Source organism: Erythrolamprus reginae, chromosome 1 (assembly GCF_031021105.1).
Source record: "Erythrolamprus reginae isolate rEryReg1 chromosome 1, rEryReg1.hap1, whole genome shotgun sequence".
Taxonomy (NCBI): Eukaryota; Metazoa; Chordata; class Lepidosauria; order Squamata; family Dipsadidae; genus Erythrolamprus; species Erythrolamprus reginae.
The window spans coordinates 26,024,470-26,037,149 of record NC_091950.1 but is presented as its reverse complement, the minus strand read 5'-3'; the positions used below and the strand labels follow the sequence as shown (position 1 = coordinate 26,037,149).

At 44.9% G+C, this 12,680-nt stretch overlaps 1 protein-coding gene across 1 annotated transcript in view; it reads left to right on the top strand.

Moving 5' to 3' along the window:
* PGPEP1 (pyroglutamyl-peptidase I) overlaps positions 1-9,281 on the top strand; it is a 69,785-nt gene extending 60,504 nt beyond the window's left edge. Inside the window, exons 3-5 of the mRNA XM_070747612.1 lie at positions 2,457-2,573; positions 5,171-5,403; positions 7,094-9,281. Coding sequence (XP_070603713.1) covers positions 2,457-2,573; positions 5,171-5,403; positions 7,094-7,286 — 543 coding nt within the window. The 3' untranslated portion in view covers positions 7,287-9,281. The remainder of the gene's footprint in view (positions 1-2,456; positions 2,574-5,170; positions 5,404-7,093) is intronic.
* The last annotated feature ends 3,399 nt before the right edge of the window (positions 9,282-12,680 follow it).

Below are 12,680 nucleotides of genomic sequence, written 5' to 3'. Positions count from 1 at the left end.
CCCCGAAAGTAAGACAGCGTTTTATATTCATTTTTGCTCCCAAAGATGTGCTACGTCTTATTTTCAGGGGATGTCTTGTTTTTTTTTCAATGAAGAAGAATTCACATTTATTGCTGAACAAAAAAAAATGAACATTTTTCATTTGTCATCACAAACCAGCATAACCAGACAAACCTGTGAATCCTATCAAGAATTTCTTACTAGTACTGTACCGTTATTTCCATGTGCAACAATTATACTGTCTTCCAATATATGTTATATATGTTCTGTTCGGGAATGCTGCGGACCGAAACGTCTTACTTTTGGAGGTGACTTATTTTCGGGGAAACAGGATATATATATTTGAATGTACATATGAACATTTGTATTTATATGTTTTTTAAACTGTTTAATAAAAATTATTTCATTAAAAGAATCCATAATTATCACCTCGAGGTTCGACTACTGCAACGCCCTCTACATGGGGCTACCTCTGAAGAGTGTTCGGAAACTACAAATTGTGTAGAACGTGGTCGCATGAGCTGTCATGGGTCTCTCCAGATATACCCATGTTTCCTCAACACTCCGTGGCCTATATTGGCTGCCGATTGGTTTCCAAACACAATTCAAAGTGTTGGTGATGACCTATAAAGCCCTACATGGCATCGGACCAGATTACTTACGTGATCGCCTTCTGCCGCATAAATCCCCACGGCCGATTAAGTCCCACAGAGTTGGCCTTGGGTCCCATCGACCATACAATGTCGCTTGGCGGGAGCTAGGGGAAGAGCCTTCTCTGTGGTGGCTCCGGCCCTCTGGAATCGGCTCCCTCTGGAGATTCATACTGCCCCCGCCCTCCTCGCCTTCCACAAGACACTTAAGACCCATCTATGTTGACAAGCATGGGGCAGCTAGATCATGCCCCCTTCTTCTCTGACTGTTAAATGTTATGTATGGATGTGATTGAGTAGACTGACTGTATTTTTTATATAATGGGATTTTAGTTTATTGTTTTTAAATATTAGATGTGTATACATATTGTTTGTATTGCATATTGTGATCTGCTCCGGGTCCTCGGAGAGGGGTGCCATACAAGTCTAATAAATTGAATTGAATTGAATAATTTTAACCCCCGGATTCAACCCCATCCTAGCCCCATGCTTGGGGAAACACCCAAGTTTTCACAGCCTCCGTATATCCTTGCCCACCCCCCCAATCTCAGGTGAAGGGCTGTTCCAAAGGGCTGGGGCAGCTACAGAGAAAACACATTTAGATTTATTAGATTTGTATGCCGCCCCTCTCCGGAGATTCGGAGCAGCTCACAACAGCAAAACATAGTACAAATCCAATGATTAAAAAAACCCAGTTAAAACGGAGTCTTGGTGGACAATCAATTAAACATGAGCCAACAATGTGCAGCAGCAGCTAAAAAAGCCAACACAATCCTAAGCTGCATCAACAGGGGAATACGCTCCAAGACCAAGGAAGTCTTAATACCACTCTACTACGCCCTGGTCCGACTACACCTGGAGTACTGTATTCAGTTCTGGTCACCACACTTCAAAAGAGACATTGAAACTCTGGAGAAGGTGCAAAAAAAGAGCAACCAAGATGATTAAGGGATTGGAAACCAAGACTTACGAAGAGAGACTGAGGGCACTGGGCATGGATAGCCTAGAGAAAAGGAGGGCCAGAACGGACATGATAGCAGTCTACAAGTATATGAGGGGATGTCACAGAGAGGAGGGGATCACTTTATTCTTCAGGGCACCAGAGGGCCGGACGAGGAACAACGGCTGGAAGCTGACTCGGGAGAGATTCAACATGGAGATAAGGAGGAACTTCCTGACGGTCAGAGCGATCAACCAATGGAACAACCTACCAGCGGACGTTGTAAACTCCAATACTCTGGACATTTTTAAGAGAAGATTGAACTGCCACTTGACTGGTGTGCTATAGGGTTCCTGCTTGGGCAGGAGGTTGAACTCGATGGCCGTCATGGTCCCTTTCAACTCTAACAATAAATAAATAAATAAACCCTTAATATAAAAACCAGTCATACATCCCAGACAAACCATACATAAAACGGAACGGCCCAGGGGAATCAATTTCCCCATGCCTGATGGCAGAGGTGGGTTTTAAGGAGTTTGCGAAAGGCAAGGAGGGTGGGAACAGTCCTGATCTCGGGGGACAGTTGATTCCAGAGGGTCGGGGCCGCCACAGAGAAGGCTCTTCCCCTGGGTCCCTCCAGACGACATTGTTTCGTCGACGGGACCCAGAGAAGGCTGACTTCGGTCGCTGGGATTCGTGCGGCAGAAGGCGGCCCCGGAGATATTCTGGTCCGATGCCATGAAGGGCTTTATAGGTCATTACCAACACTTTATAGGTCATAACCCACCCATTTCTGGGATCCTTCTAAGTGGCAAACTATTTTGAAACCTCTTTTTTTCTCCCCCCCCCCCTTTTCCCCCCCCCAGGAGTTGGAGAAAATGGGCCTCGGAGAGGATGTGGATCTACATGTCTACGAGATTCCTGTTGAGTATCAGGCTGTGCAGAGGCTCATTCCTGCCCTATGGAAGAAACACAGCCCACAAGTGAGTGGAAGGAAGTGGGAACGGTGGTGAGATTGAGGAAGATGGTTTGTGTTCTGTGAGCTGCCCCGAATCTTTGGAGAGGGGTGGCATACATGTCTAATAATAATAATAATAATAATAATAATAATAATAATAATAATAATAATAATAATAATAATAATAATATTGAAAGAAGGAAGGAAAGAAAGAAAGAAAGAAAGAAGGAAAGAAAGAAGGAAGGAAAGAAGGAAAGAAAGAAAGAAGGAAGGAAAGAAGGAATGAAAGAAAGAAAGCAGGAAGGAAGGAAAGAAGGAAAGAAAGAAAGAAAGCAGGAATGAAAGAAAGAAGGAAAGAAAGAAGGAAAGAAAGAAAGAAAGAAAGAAAGAAAGAAAGAAAGAAAGAAAGAAAGAAAGAAAGACCAGTGTCAGGGAACTGGATCAGTTTGCAAAACCCAGTTTGCCAGGGACAATCGTAGGGGACAAGGGAGAACCCTGGCTGGAGGGACAGCTGTGGCCTTTCACCCACTTGGCAGAAGATGGGGGGGGCAGGTTTCCTGTTTGCCTGACCCATTCCTCCAGGGTGGGGACTTTCTGCTTTCTCCCTCCCATTCTGGCCATGCCTCGGGAGAAGGCTAGAACGGAAACTGCAGTCCGCATATGACTTTATTGTTTGCGTTGTGTGTTTATATACCACCTCGCAAAACAGCAAAATTTTGTAAACTTTAACTGGAGCAAGACCTTTAACCACCCTAAATATTGTAAAATAAGCTGCAACATTGAACAGGACAATAGATAAATATGCTTCAATTTAGAAGTCTTAAGAGCAGTGGTTCTCAACCTTGCTAATGCCGCGACCCCTTAATACAGTTCCTCATGTTGTGGTGTCCCCCAACCATAAGTCTAGCGCCAATTCTCCCAACAGAGCTTTAAGCTGATTGGCAGGAAGGTCAGAGGGACACCCCCGCTGTAAACACCTGATTGGTCCAATTGTAAAAAGTCACCAGAACAGAAGCTTTAGTTCCTAACACCATGGGAAATTTGTCTTTTCTAAAGGTCTTAGGTGACCCCTGTGGAATGGTCGTTTGACCCCCAAAGGGGTCCCGACCCTCAGGTTGAGAACCACTGTGTAAATCAAATAAACAGAGAAATGAGGCACCGTATTTTTTTACCCCACAAAAGAGGGTGTAGCACCGTTTGGCCTCTGCCTGCCAGCCAGCAATGGCTTCCAGAGAGCCTCCAGGGGGATGTGGGAGGGCGTTTTTACCCTCCTCTGGCTCCAGGGAAGCCTTTGGAGCCTGGGGAGGGCAAAGCATGAGCCTACTGGGTCCACCAGAAGTTGTGAAACAGGCTGTTTCCAGCCTCCAGAGGGCCTCTGGGTGGCAGGGGAAGCTGTTTTCGTCCTCCCCAGGCATTGAATTATGGATGTGGGCATTCATACGTGTGCGATAGTGCACATGCATGCTCTTTTGGCACCCGAGAGAAAAAAGATTCGCCATCACTGGCTTAGGCCCATGATTATCTCACTTTTTAAAAGAAAGAAGGAAGGAAGGAAGGAAATAAGGAAGGAAGGAGAGAAGGAAGGAAAGAAGGAAAGGAAAAGAAGAAGGAAGGAGAGAGAGAGAAAGAAAGGAGGGAAGGAAAGAAGGAAAGGAAAAGAAGAAGGAAGGAGAGAGAAAGAAAGAAAGAAAGAAGGGGCGTGCACAAGTGCAACTTTGTGCCTACCATTCCTGTCCTGATGTCTTCTTTATCTTTTCTATCTGTACTTTATACTTATATTATGTTAAACATACTACAATACAATATTACAGTGTTCCCTCGATTTTCGCGGGGGATGCGTTCCGAGACCGCCCGCGAAAGTCGAATTTCCGCGAAGTAGAGATGCGGAAGTAAATACACTATTTTTGGCTATGAACAGTATCACAAGCCTTCCCTTAACATTTAAACCCCTAAATTGCAATTTCCCATTCCCTTAGCAACCATTCAGATTATTACTCATCATGTTTATTTATTAAAGTTTATTAAAAAAAAGTTTTTTAAAGGCAGACAAAAATTTGGCAATGACATATTGACGTCATCAGACGGGAAAAACTGTAGTATAGGGGGGGAAAGCTGCGAAGTATTTTTTAATTAATATTTTTGAAAAACCGTGGTATAGACACTCCGCGAAGTTCGAACCCACGAAAATCGAGGGAACACTGTATATTTGTATGACAAATAAATAAATAAATAAGAAAGAAAGAAAGGAAAGGAAGGAAGGAAGGAAGGAAGGGAGAGAGAGAAAGAGAGACAGAGAAAGAAAGAAAGAAAGAACGAAAGAAAGAAAGAAATACTGCAAAGAGGATAGAATCGTGGCACATAGAGTGGCTGTATTTTCTTGGTGGTAGAGGTTGGTTGACTTTTGTTTCTTTGCAACCAAGGTCTGTCTCTTTAAGGACATGCTCCACAATTGTAGGCACTTCCTTCTTCTAGATGGGAGGAATATCCACCCCAGGGATTGTTAGGAGAAGATTTAAGGGCACGTTGACCTCAGGTTGCTAGTTTGGCTCTCCACTGTGCCAGTCTCAAACCTGCTTTTCCACTTCTGCAAACAGAAAGCTTTTCGACTTGTTTTCAAAACAGCTTGTGGTCCACGTGGGACTGTCGGGCATGGCCACCACGGTGACCTTAGAAAAATGCGGCCACAACGTGGGATACCGGGGTTTGGACAACTGCCACTTCTGCCCAGGCTCCGAATGCTGCATTGAAGGCGGCCCAGAATGCATCGATTCGATCATCGACATGGATGCCGTGTGCAAGAGAGTCTCTGCATTGGGACTGGACGTCACCGTCACGATATCAGAGGATGCTGGGCGGTATGAAGTGGAAGTGGAGAAGAGGGGGGGGGAGAAGAGGGGGGGCAGTTTCAAAAAGATATTGACAAAATTGAACGGGTCCAAAGACGGGCTACAAGAATGGTGGAAGGTCTTAAGCATAAAACGTATCAGGAAAGACTTCATGAACTCAATCTGTATAGTCTGGAGGACAGAAGGAAAAGGGGGGCATGATCGAAATATTTAAATATGTTAAAGGGTTAAATAAGGTCCAGGAGGGAAGTGTTTTTAATAGGAAAGTGAACACAAGAACAAGGGGACACAATCTGAAGTTAGTTGGGGGAAAGATCAAGAGCAACATGAGAAAATATTATTTTACTGAAAGAGTAGTAGATCCTTGGAACAAACTTCCAGCAGACGTGGTTGGTAAATCCACAGTAACTGAATTTAAACATGCCTGGGATAAACATAGATCCATCCTAAGATAAAATACAGAAAATAGTATAAGGGCAGACTAGATGGACCATGAGGTCTTTTTCTGCCGTCAGACTTCTATGTTTCTATGTTTGAAGTACAGGTAGTCCTCAACTTACGACCATTTGCTTAGTGACCTTTTGAAGTCCCAACGGCACTGGAAAAAGTGACTTGTGACTGTTTTTTCGCACTTAACAACAGTTGCAACATGATCGCATGTTTGGAGTTCGGTTGCTTTGCAGCTGGCATGTAAGCAACTGGCGAGGGTCGCCCTGAAAGTAATGCACAATATTTTTTTCTTCGACAATTATTTATTGAACGCAATGAAACTTACACACAAGAAAGAATGGTGTTTCTTCTACACTCCCTATTTTTTCCACGTAATCTCTGTCCTGTTCTGTGGCCTTCCTCCAGTGAGACACAAGGGTTGTGTATGCCCTGTTGGTACCACTCCTTGTTCTGCTCATGAAGCCATTTCTGCACTGTGCGAATCCCCTCTAATGGCCTCACCCTCTGTGCCCAGCGACTAACCGTACTTCTGTCGACTGCAGATTCTCCATAAACTGTACACAAACATTTGTGAATGTCCCCAACCGTTTGCTTCTCCGCAGTGAGAAATTCAATGACGACACGCTGCTTGTAATGTACATCACTTACAGACACCATTTCAAAACACTGCTGGCATTCTTTTTTTTTCAAAGAATTTTTTATTTTTTTCCTCTCCATTCACAATACAATTATTCATTCATTGATGCACTTGGATTGCTTACATTGCCTAGTTGGGTAAAGGAACTATTTCAAGCAAACAGACAAGCCTAGAGAGCACTAAGGATTCCACCATTCAATTCCTGAACTGCCGATATCTACTTCTGTTGAAGAGTAGAGGAATGAAATACCATAATTTATTTGACATAGAAACATAGAAACATAGAAGACTGACGGCAGAAAAAGACCTCATGGTCCAACTAGTCTGCCCTTATACTATTTCCTTATTTTATCTTTCAATGGATATATGTTTATCCCAGGCATGTTTAAATTCAGTTACTGTGGATTTACCAACCACGTCTGCTGGAAGTTTGTTCCAAGGATGTACTACTCTTTCAGTGAAATAATATTTTCTCACGTTGCTTTTGATCTTTCCCCCAACTAACTTCAGATTGTGTCCCCTTGACGGTATCTCTGTAGGCTTTCAAATGCAAAGGCTTGTAAAGTTTACTCCCTTTTCCCTGGCTGAAGAATCTCCTTGTTCTTCTTGTAGGTACCTGTGTGACTTCACGTATTATACCTCCCTGTACCAGAGCCACGGGCGATCTGCGTTTGTCCACGTGCCTCCCTTGGGGAAACCATACAGCGCCGAACAGCTGGGCCGCGCACTCCAGGCCATCATAGAGGAAATGCTCAATGTCTTAGAACAATCTGAGAGCAACATCAACTGTCACAACGAACATTGAACTCGGGCCAAAGCCCCCGCCTCTTCACTTTCCTCCTGGTTGCACTTCCAAAAACTTTTCTCCTGTTCTTACAGAATCCCGGCTGGCACCGTCCAACGTAGAGGATTGAGAACAAGAAATAGATTCCTGGCACTCTTGAGAAGATAACATTTTCGGGAGAGATCCTCCTGTGCTTCTCTTCCGATTCCAGCCAAACTAGCTCTCGCAAGCTTCTCGGGGTCCCGTCCCCCCCATTGGTGTTTCCAGGTCCTGCAAAGATTGTTAAAAGATCGTGCATTGATCAGATCTGCCAGTTTAGGCAATTCCTCCGGTTGCCTGATGTGCTCCAGTTCAATTTCGCAAAGTCTTGGTGTTTTCAGAAGGACAAAATTTGAAGGTTCCACTCAACTTGTAGCAAGTGCTTCCGGTTCAAAACGTAGGACCTTCACAGGAAGTGCTGTTCCCTTTACAGGAAGATGTATCGTACATTTGCCCGGAAGCTTGGAAGGGGGGAAAAATTTCTTCACTGCTTAAAAATGGATTCGTCCAATTTATACGGTAGAGTTCTGCTCTTCATGAGAAACATTTGAGGATGGAAAGAGAGGCGGGAACATTCCCTTTCATTGACACCTCATGCCAAATCTGTTGATCTGTTTTTTTTTTAAAAAAAAGAAAACCAGATCTCTTCGGATTTTGCCTTTCCTGGCTTCCGTAGCCCGCCCCCCCTGTCGGTCTGAAATGTAGAGTTTATCTTCTCTTCCGGCCTGCTGGCTTAACGTACCCTAGGAACTGGCCTCTCCCAACTCTCAAATAGCCCTACTGTAGCTATCTTTCCCGGTGCCTCAACGTGAGACGTTGCTCAAATGTCCTTTTGTACCTTAGGAAAAATAACACGGTACATATCATTTTCTAAACTTTTTCCCCCTCTGCTGGGGGGAAGGGATGAGGCTCTGGATGGAGAGTAGGATTTTGGTGTTTCTACTTGCTAGGAGAAGGGGGTGAAGATTTGCTGGCACCATCTCCTGCCTGGCGAAGGCCTCTCTTGCTCCCGCTTAGAAGTTGCCCATCTTTCCTCCAGCAGAGTAGTTGTCCAGGGATTTGCCCTGGGCTCTCCCCTCCGTCACGCTGACCTCATAATGTGGCCCTTGCCAACTCTTTAGAAAAAAAAACGATGCTGCACTTTTTACCTTAGATGGGATTAGGGTATAATATACACTCAAAAGATTTAATGACTGCGGGGTGTGTGTGTGTTTTCCTTTTAAAACGAGCAGTGTTCAACTTCACTCTAAACAGGGAGACTTTAGGGATGAAGCAACTTGTATGGCAGGACGGAGACTCGGCCGCTCAATAATCTTGGACAATGGAATTGCCCGATAAAACTGAACTGGCCACAAAACAGAAAAGAAGAAGCAATTTTGGCTAAAAATGGTCTGGTTTAAAAATGAAACCGGTTCTTCTTCGCTGTAAAATCATTCTTGTTTGATTCTCTCTCTCTCTCTCTCTCTCCTTCTCTTTAAACTAATTGATCCTGCTTTTATAGTAACTCTCAGTGAGAGCTGCCTTGTGCTTGTCGGCTTGCTAAACCCAGTGATAATCTGGTTGCAAGACAAAGGGCTGTTGGGGCTTGAATGCGTGGCCGTATTTCGAGACAGTCTTACGTGAAACCTCATCCCGTACCCCTTTTTCGGGTTGCTAAAGTGGCTCTTAAAATTGTTTGCACACCAGGCTCTTACACTTGCATTCAAATTCCAAGCACCCTTGGGTGGGGTAAGTCAGCCAACGTCTTCTGTTTGATTTAATAATTTATTTTATTTAATTTTTTTTTGGTGGTCCAAATGCGATGGCTTCTGTGCTTTCCCCCCCACCCCCTGGTTCCCAGTGGGGTGGTGGCATAGGGTCTGCATTTGTTTTTAGATTTGCAAACAGTCTTCTTCCTTGGAGCACTTCGTAAGATGGCAAACTGTGCAAGGGGCCTTTTGCCCCCTTTTCTTCTATATATATATATATATTATAAAACACAGCAATGATGCAGTTTAACATATTAACAGAGATGGAAGGGACCCTGCAAGTCATCTAGCCCAACCCCCTGCCCAAGCAGGAGAGCCTCTACCTAGGATTGAACTCACAACCTCGCAACCTCTAGGCCACAGCAGCAGGGAATAAGGAACAGTGGGCTGTTGTTTTTAGTTCTAATAAAGTGTAGCTGTGAAATTTATATAATCTTTATTAGATGGGTGCAGATATGCACATTGTATAAAGGCTATCTCTCTTTGAAATGATAAGAATAGGTGACCTCGATATTTTTTTTTCTCCTTTTAAGATGTGAAACGACTTAACATTTAAATGGAAGGAAAGGTGGGTTGTTACAATTAAAAAACCTCCTTTTAAGGGACCAGAATTTTCCTTTTTTTTTTTTAAGAGTTGGTTACCCTTGATGAAAATTTCTCTCCCTCGTTCTTCCGTTCTTAAAATTACATTTACTTTCTCTTGTCTGTTTGCTTAAGGGAATGGGATTTTTCAGGCTTCGCTGCAAAATCCTTTGCAAGGTTGGAACGACTTGATTTCAAAGTCAAGCTTCTTAGAACGGTGAGAATATTTGCCCGATAGCACTGTCTCATCCTGTGAATTTGATAATACAGTGGTACCTCGTCTTACGAACTTAATTCGTTCCGTGATGAGGTTCATAAGGTGAAAAGTTTGTAAGAGAAACAATGTTTCCCATAGGAATCAATGTAAAAGTGAATGATGTGTGCAAGCCCAAAATTCACCCCTTTTGCCTTACGCCGCTGGGAATCCCCGCCTCCGGACTTAACATTGCCAGCCGAAGCGCCCGTTCTTGCGCTGCTGGGATTCCCCTGAGGCTCCCTTCCCTAGGAAACCCCACCTCCGGACATCTGTATTTTTATGATGCTGCAATTTCCCTGAGGCTCCCCTCGCTGGGAAACCCCACCTCCGGACTTCCGTTGCCAGCAAAGCACCCATTTTTGCGCTGCTGGGATTTCCCTGAGGCTCTCCTCACTGGGAAACCCCACCTCCAGACTTCTGTGTTTTTGCAATGCTGCGATTTCCCTGAGGCTCCCCTCACCGGGATTCAAAGCAGCGCCGGCAAAAATGAAGGGAATCCCAGCAAGGGGAGCCTCAGGGAAATCGCAGCATCGCAAAAACACGGAAGTATGGAGGTGGGGTTTCCCAGTGAGGAGAGCCTCGGGAATCCCAACAACGCAAAAACGGGTGCTTTGCTGGCAACGGAAGTCCTAGCGAGGGGAGCCTTCGGCTGGCAACGGAAGTCTAGAGGCGGGGCATCCCAGCGGTGGTGGCTTGGGTTCGTAAGGTGAAAATAGTTTGGAAGAAGAGGCAAAATAATCTTAAACACCGGGTTCATATCGCGAAAAGTTCGTTAGATGAGGCGTTCATAAGACAAGGTACCACTGTACTTCATTTTTCGGACAGTCACCTGATAGCAGTGTTTCCCAACCTTGGTAATTTTAAGATAGCAATAGCACTTAGACCAAGGGTGACATGCTCCCAGTTTGCTCGTGCCTGTCAGTTGTCGTAGGGCCGGTCGCAAATGGAGCGAGAGGCTCCACCCACCTGCCCCGGTGCCGCCATTTGGGTTCTTTTACCCTCTGCACATTTACAGAATGCTTTCTGCATGCACAGAGGGTAAAAGAGAGTCCTTGGAGAGGAACGGCATATAAATCCAATAAACAAACAAACAAATAAAAGAGCCCAAATAGCTACATCTGGGCAGGTGGGCGGAGCCTCACACTCCCTCCGCGACCGGCTCTCCAGCGAATGATAGGTACGAGCTTAGACTTATATACTGCTTCATAATGTTTTACAGCCCTCTCTAAGCGGTTTACAGAGCCAGCAAATTGCCCCCCAATAGTCTGTGTCCTCATTTTACCCACCATGGAAGGATAGAAAGCTGAGTCGATTTGAGACGGTCAGGATTGAACTCCAGGTTTTGGGTAGAATTAGCCTGCAATACTGCTTTACTAAATCACTGCACCACCGCAGTATGCTTGCTGGGGAATTCTGGGAGTTGACGTTCAGATACCTTCAGATTGTCGAGGTTGGGAAATGGTGCCCTACAATAACCCCATTTCTGACCATATGAGTTCAAGGAAGAGCATCAAGCCTCCTGGGTCTGTCCTTTCTGACCCAAGGATTCTTCTGTAGTCCTCCCCCATCCCTTGTGTGTTTTTCCTTCCGGGGAACTTTGAGTCCCCTAATAATCACACCATGAAACTTTGGAATACGTACCTTTTCTGGAGAACGTGATGGTGTAAACATGGTTTTTTTTTACTTAGAATGTGTATCATATATAGAGTATGTATGGCCCCATGGAGGTTTCTCCCCACCTTTTCCGGCACTGTTTCCTCCCAGGAGATTCCTAGAGAAGCCCCATGAAGGCTTCTTACCTTTTCCGGCTCTGTTTCCTTCCAGGAGATTCCTGGAGAGCCCCCACGGAGGCTTCTTCCCACCTTTTCTGGCCCTGTTTCCTCCCAGGAGATTCCTAGAGAAGCCCCACGGAGGCTTCTTCTCGCCATTTCTGGCCCTGTTTCCTCCCAGGAGATTCCTAGAGAGGCCCCAGGGAGGCTTCTTGCCTTTTCTGGCCCTGTTTCCTCCCAGGAGATTCCTAGAGAGGCCCCACGGAGGCTTCTTGCCGCCATTTCTGGCCTTGTTTCCTCCCAGGAGATTCCTAGAGAGGCCCCACGGAGGCTTCTCCCTGCCTTTTCCCGTTACAGTTTCAGAGGCTCGGGTTTGTAAGTGGAAAATGGTTCTTGAGAAGAGGCAATGCTTCGACAAGGTCCCACTCGTCATCTTCAGGCTGGTGCTCTCAGCTTCATGCTCGGGTGAACAAAGCACAAAACCGAAAGCATCAGCCTGAAAGTGACGAGTGGGATCTCGTTGAAATGTCACCAGGATTCTCTGAACCTTACATGGGAAGAAACTCGAATATGCCAAGATTTACATACCTATACCCGTGAAAAAGAATTTTCGTTTCTAAACAAGGCAGTTAAGAGAGTCATGCCGACTTTATGACCTTTTTGGCTATGGCTATAGCAGTTGTTAAGTGAAACATGCCGTCATTAAACAAATCCAGCTTCCCCCATTCTTTGGTTGTCAGAAGATGGCTAAGAAAGTTGCTTATGGTTTTTATATAAGGCCCCAGCTGTTGTAAATACACGCCAGTTGCCCAAAATTTGTTGACATGACCCTGGGAATGTTGCAATGTGAGGACTGATCAAAAAGTCCCCTTTTGGGTGGTGCTGTAATTTTTGAACAGCTGCTAAATGAATAGTTGTAACTCAAGGACTATTAGTATTTAGTACCATTAGATTAAAAATTTGTTACTTATTCATTATGCTTCCCTCCAATTGACAACTTCAATTACCGCCGTAGAGAGAC